At 31.2% G+C, this 7,283-nt stretch overlaps 1 protein-coding gene across 1 annotated transcript; it reads right to left on the bottom strand.

Annotated features, from left to right (window-relative positions):
• Positions 1–5,246: 5,246 nt before the first annotated feature.
• Positions 5,247–7,058, bottom strand: LOC100241835 (transmembrane protein 205-like). The gene is made up of 3 exons (XM_002275466.3): positions 6,605–7,058; positions 6,222–6,441; positions 5,247–5,700 (listed from the first exon to the last, which is right to left on the bottom strand). Exons 1-3 carry the CDS (start codon positions 6,808–6,810, stop codon positions 5,485–5,487), a joined length of 642 nt encoding a protein of 213 aa, XP_002275502.1. The 5' UTR covers positions 6,811–7,058; the 3' UTR covers positions 5,247–5,484.
• Between the last annotated feature and the right edge of the window lie 225 nt (positions 7,059–7,283).

A 7,283-nucleotide genomic window follows, 5' to 3' on the forward strand; every position in this document is an offset into this window, starting at 1 on the left:
CATGAATTTCTGGGCAAATATGAAATGGGAGGGAGGACATAGAAGTAGGCCCATAAGGCCGTCCGGGGCAAGCAGGCAGGGTCACTCACATAGATAAAAGCCCGGCCATGGAACATAATTCCCTTCCGGGGCAGTTGGAATATAAATACGGCGGTTACCCATCATTTAAGGTTAATATTCATCACATTAATTGCCAACCAACCGTATATGATAATCAATGATTCGCATTACATATTAATGTGCACCTAAAGCTGTAATAAATGCCAATCATAAAGGCTCAAAAAAACGTTATAGACCTTCCGTTATAAAAGGCATCAACGCCAAAAACCTGGTACACCCATAAAATTCTTTTCGACTTGCTATGGAGTTCTTCTCGGAGCTAATTTAGCCATTGGAGGAGCATGCCCAAAAACCATCTAACCACTCCTTTTTTAGGAAAGTGCAATTGCTAAGTAGAGAAGGCTGCTCGTGATAAGTGACATATAGTGCTGTCGAGATTACATCTTCGGTTGTCTCGAGGGCCTAAACTCGTTTTGAATGGCTAGATTTACTAGAACAATATTTATATATTTATTTAAATGCATTTAAAAATTTGTCTTAGGGATGACATTGAAACAAGTTTTTTTAGATATCCATCTTTAATGAGAATGATAACGATTAGATTTATAACAATAATATTTTTATCTTTTTTAAATGCATTCAAAAAGTTTTTTTAGATTCCTAAGTTAGGGATAACATTGAAACAAGTTTTTTAAAATATCTATCTTTAATAAAAAAAAGTTTGAGATAAAAATAAGTTTCGAGGTTTGAAAAGTTTTTAAAACAGTTCAAATGAGTTTGAATATAACTTTGACTGGTCCTATCTTATTTAAAATTTATTTTTGAGGTAAGGATGAAAATAAATATAAATAAATAAGACGGATTGAGTTAAAAGTGTCATTCTGTTATTTGACAAAAAATTTAAAAAGAATTTTGCTAATATTTATTATTTTCCCACTTAATTCTTATGTTCATGGGAATCTCTCTATTTATTTAGCTTATATGCATCTGGGCAATACTCGAACCCGTCTAGGGTTTTAAAATTGAACCATGTCCCATTAGGGGTGGGACGGAGAGGGTACCCGAAAAAACCCGACCAATTGCCATCCCTACTCCTGCATGTCTCCCAACACAACCCAAAGACTCTTTTGCTTAAGGGATTTTTGATAATTGAACACAGTTAAAAGAAGTAATTTTTATATATCGACCAGTAAATATTTAAAAAATAAATAAATTAATTAACATATTTTAATTCATTTTTAAAATCATTGGTAACACAAATTACATAATTTCCTTTTTAACCTTATTCAAATTATTATTAAAATAATATCTATTGTTATAGAAAAAATTAACTTTTTATTGCTTATTTATAGATTAAATTTAAATAAATTTTTGAGAAAATAATTGATATGACCTAGGAAAATATTTTGATATCTTATTTTCCTTAAAATATGACAATACCTAATTAATTTCAGATTTATGGCTTTGAAGATATCACATCATTTTTTTTTTCCAAATTATATTTTTCACCATTTATAATTAAGAAATGAACACTTTGAATATAAAAATAAATATGATATAATATTAAATCAAATGAGAAATTAAATAATTATTTTTCTTAATCATTAATTTTATCTTGAAAATAATGAATATTAACTAATTAAAAATAAATTTTAATTGTTTTTCCATGTGCTTTTTTCTTTCTACAATAAATGGTTTTCAAAATTTGAATAAAAAAAATTATATTTTAAGATATGTTTTTTGAATAAAAAATATTCAATACACTTAAATAAAATAAAATCTATAATGATTTTAATTTTTTAAAGCTTTTTAAGAAAATTACAATGTAATTTAATTTAGGAAGGAATTAATATGATATTTTCCTAAGAGAAATGATCACATCTTAAAAATCATCTTCTGCAAAACTTCTGTAACATTATTTTTTTTTACCATAATTAATAAATGAAAAATAAAAATAAAAAAATATTTTCATTCATTAAAAAATATATTTATATTTATATTTTTTAATAAATATAAATAAAAAAGTGATAAAATTTGTTTCCGAATTTTAAAAAAAATCAATAAATATAAAAATAGATTATTAATTTTTTTTTAAGACAAATTTAAAAATGGAAGGAAAAACTTCATTTGAATTAAAATTTAATTTTTTATCCACCAATTGATTTGTAAAGATTTTTTTTTAAGGAAAATTAAAATGTTTTAATTAATTTTAAAGATAAAATTTAAAAATGATTGAAACATTATTTTTTTTAATCTTATACAAATTATTGATATAATAAAAATTTCTTAAAAATTTAAAATTATTAGAACATATTTTTTTTTTAATCTTATAAAAATTATTTTGAAAAAATATATCTAGTTTTATAATAAAATTTTTATTTTTATTTTTTAATTTATGTATATGTATTTTAAAATTATATAATCTTTTTTGAGAAAATAATTGATATGACCTATCTTCCAAATCGATAAAAATCTTTCTTGAAGACTGTGTTGATCCGTATTCAGAAGTTTCTAACTTTTCTTTTTGAATTGGAATTATTTGCAATGTGAATAAAGATACTTCTTTTTTTTTTTTATTAGTAATCATTCTTATAAAATAACCTACATCGTCAATCTTAAAGGAGAGACATAAATCACTTTTTCTGGATTTTTTTTATTAGAGTAATTTGAAAAGTAATTTGAAATTATCCTTCCCTCTTATCTGATAAAAACTATAATAAATTTGAAATTATTTTTCCTATTACAATAATTTAATAATTATTTTTTAAAATTATCACTCTTATAAATAAATCCCACTTTTCCTTGGTTGAAAGAGAACCATAAACTCCAATTTAAGTTTGCAAAACTATCAGCTTTCCTACCCATCTTACTTGAAATAAGTAGCGACTGCTTATCAACCATTTCCCTTTTTAATATTAAGGATTACGGTAATTTAAGAATTATTTTTTAAAATTACTGTACTCATATTGAAAATCCCATTTTTCCTTAGTTGAGAGAGAACCATAAACTCCAATTTAAGTTTGCAAAACTACCAGCTTTCCTACCCATCTTACTTGAAACAAGTAGCGACTGCTTATCAACCATTTCCCTTTTTAATATTAAGGATTGATTCCATTGTTCATAACATCAAAGTGTTTTTCCTATTACGGTAATTTAAGAATTATTTTTTAAAATTACCGTACTCATATCGAAAATCTCATTTTTCCTTAGTTGAGAAAGAACCATAAACTCCAATTTAAGTTTGCAAAACTACCAGCTTTCCTATCCATCTTACTTGAAACAAGTAGCGACTGCTTATCAACCATTTCCCTTTTTAATATTAAGGATTGATTCCATTGTTCATAACATCAAAGTGTTTTTCCTATTACGATAATTTAAGAATTATTTTTTAAAATTACCGTACTCTTATCAAAAATCCCACTTTTCCTTGGCCAATTTAAGTTTGCAAAACTACCAGCTTTCCTACCCATCCTACTTGAAATAAGTAGCGACTGCTTATCAACCATTTCCCTTTTTAATATTAAGGACTGATTCCATTGTTCATAACATTAAAGTGTTTTTGCTATTACAATAATTTAAGAATTATTTTTTAAAATAACTATACTCTTATCAAAAATCCCACTTTTCCTTGGCCAATTTAAGTTTGCAAAACTACCAGCTTTCCTACCCATCCTACTTGAAACAAGTAGCGACTGTTTATCAACCATTTCCCTTTTTAATATTAAGGACTGATTCCATTGTTCATAACATCAAAGTGTTTTTTATAGACAAATTTTATATATATATATTTTTTTTAATAGGTAAACTTTTGTCCCAACTGCAACCTCCCACAAACCCTCCCCATCCCTTAATCACTTGAGCGAGACCTCAAAGGTATAGACAAATATTATAAACAACACCAAAATACACAAGAAATATACAAAGATCCCAAAATGACATTAAGATGGGGAGATTAACAAAAAAACACCGCCCCCAATAAAAAAAACAGTCCAACCAATCAACAAAATCTAAAGTAGACATAGAAGCTCATCTAAGACTTTCCAATCCGAAGCCAGACAAGAGCACAAAAAAGGTTTTTTAAAGCTTGATCTATTTGTTCTTCATTGACAAAAGCTCTATGATTCTTCTCCTAATAAATGGTCTAGAATAAGCATGGAGAGGCGGCCCTCCACACCTTCATATTCTTCTTTCCCCTAAAGGTCCCTTGTCAGCTTGATAATGTTTTTCTAATTGTAGAAGGCGACACCTACTCAACTTTAAACAATGAGAATGATAAGGGCCATAAAATTCTCATTTTAGCATAATGAAGGACATGGTCAGTTGATTTCTCCTCAAGGAAGATTACATCATTCGCCAAAGTCCATCCCCTTTGTTTTAGGTGATCTAGAGTCAAACTCTCTCCCCAAGCTGCTTCCCAAGCAAAGAATCCTACTTTTGTTAGCACCCATGGGCTCCACACTACTTTTACCAGAAAAGTTTTCTTTTTCCATTTCAACACTACATATTTAGAAGGGTGGGGTGGTTGTCAGGCTGCAATAAGCAGACAATTACATATACAAGCATTTGGGCGTTCATGGAGATCGACTCAATTCATTAAGTTTCACATGGGTCTTCAAATGAGCCCCATTTAGCACTTTAATTCTCTTAACAGGAATTCAAAATATCTATCTGCATTGCCCATGTCAAGTGTGGTATATTATCCAAATTTTAAATCTTGGTTATTTGATATGCAAGTTGTTGGGAATCAAAATTCAGATGCTCGATAGTGTCATGCAATCCAGTAATTCAGGCACAAAAATATGGACTCCTTAGATGATATTTGAATGATTGACCTTATGGGATCATATTTCCATGCATAACATACTGGAAAACTAAATACACAAATAAAGGAGGTATGCAAATATTTGGATGCTAATCAGATATTTAATCTAGGATTTAAGTTCTACAATGAATTGAACCATCACTTTTTAGTAGTTTTTTCCTAGAAGAAAACTAGCATTCAAATGAGTCAAATTTTTCTTAATTACATCCATCCACAGACTCATTGTGCAGATGGAAGATGTCAAGGTCAAGCAAACACAGAATTTCAATATCATAAATCTTCAAAAGAACATTATAAATGATAAAATGAATACCAATGACCTGATTACCAACAAAATGGGCTGGCTTCAAAGGCTACACAAACAGAACAGAATGATTTCGTTCCCATAAACAGAAATATCTATAAGGCATCCCATGTAACTTTATGAAATTTTGTTCCAAATGTGTCCACAAACAAGTATTTTTTCTCAATCCATCACAAGTATTACATAACTTGGCCACAAAGTAGTCAGCACTGTTCATCCAAGAAAGGAAGGGGATAAGTCCTCAACATAAATCTATGCCAGACATGTCCTTCCCCAATACAGGGGAATGGAGATCAAGTTACAGGTCCATTTTACCAGCTAGGTACCATGAATGCATTGCAAGGCTGCCAAAGGACATGATATTGGCAAGGGATGATAGTCCATGAATCATACCGAATTTTTTGTTCATGGCTGCAAGCTTTGGATTCACCTTGGCAACCTCCTTGTTCTTTGACCGCCCAATTTCCTCACCAATGTTTTGCTCTCTCTCCACCTTGTGCCTCTGCTTCATCATCTGTCCAAAAAGGGGCCCCAAAAAATTATACATCAGCAACAAAATCATTTTAGCACCAGCACATAGCACTCCCATTCTAGGTATCAACAAAAAAAAAAAAAAGAGCACTGCATTTCTTTGGGAATCATCTTCTACCCAAAAATTACTGCCTGCAATTAATATTAGATATTTGATGAATATACTTATCATATGTCAAGGTTAGTCACCGAGCAAACATGTGAAAGAATAGAGAAGCAAATTCTAGTACCCAGTGCTTACGGTCCTTTTCGTCCCAAAAGAAGGAAATTTTCAAGCCAACTATACCAAATACTTGTCAGGGCCCAAAATTGGCACTTATGCTGTGCGAATTTCTATGTTTTTTCCTACATTTTTCTCAGCAACCAAACATAGGCAAAATAAAAACAAAAAAAATGGAGGCAACAATGAACACTTTATGGGAAAATGGTGGAAAACAACAAAATTCAGAAACATATAAGTCAAACTAGTCACCTAAATGCCCAATATAGCTAGAAAATCGATACCTCAATTGTCATTGGTGTAAAGACGAGCAAATTTGTGAGATTGAAAGCAAAGGCGGAGAGAAGAAATCCTAGCTGGTACTTCTCGGCGGTAGAAGAAGACTTCCATGGATGTAGATAACCAAACGACGCCGTTGAAACCGCACAACACACACCAACCATCGAGAAATAAGCAGGAAACATCTTGCTTTGCAAATTACCGAACGTATGCCTCGGAAGATTCCTGAGTCATCATTATACTTCTCAATCATAACAATTAAAAAATTTAGAGGAACTATCCAGTACCTCCCTTTGGTCGCCGATAAAATTTGGGAAAAAATGACCTAGATTTTCTCGGCAAACAAACCGAGCACAACAGGCAAAATTGGGTCGAAAAGAATTATTACTTGAACATTATGATGCCGCCGATGAAGGTGACCCAGAGAGCGGCGCCCCAAGCGGTGGCGAAGCAGAGCAGGTGAGCGAGTTTGAGGGCAGCGGTTAGCTTTGACGAATGGCTACCGTCTGATTTGGATCCGAATGTCTCCGGCGAGAAAATAACTCCGACGGCCAAGAAAGTGACGGCGCCGAGAAACCGAGTCAGCCAACCCATTTCTGACGACGGAGTGACTCACTGAATCTAGTTCCGATATGGCAACGTTGAAGGAGCAGGTACGATTAAGAGAGCAACACCTGGCCGACTCGTTCTTCTTCCTTGACTAGTGGGTCACGTTGATATATAAATTATTAAGTTCCCAAAAACACCCTTCTTGTTTTCGGGGTACACGTTATGATTGAATAGAATGTTGACGTGGTATTATTTAAAACTGCCACGTATGTAAACGAAAAAGGAAAAAGATGGTTGTGGATAGAATACTGCCTCGTTCGTTCATTTTCCCATTTTTAGCTTTAAGTTCAAGTTAAAGCTCAAATCAAAGCCACGGATTTTAAACGGTAATTAGTTTATAAGAGTTTTATTAAATAACTTTTTTATAAGCTAACATATTATTTTTCCAAAAACTAATATTTCCATTTTTTTTTTTGGGGAAAAACATTTTTTTTAAATACAATTAGCCAAATAAGCAT

Source organism: Vitis vinifera, chromosome 7, assembly GCF_030704535.1.
Source record: "Vitis vinifera cultivar Pinot Noir 40024 chromosome 7, ASM3070453v1".
Classification (NCBI taxonomy): domain Eukaryota; kingdom Viridiplantae; phylum Streptophyta; class Magnoliopsida; order Vitales; family Vitaceae; genus Vitis; species Vitis vinifera.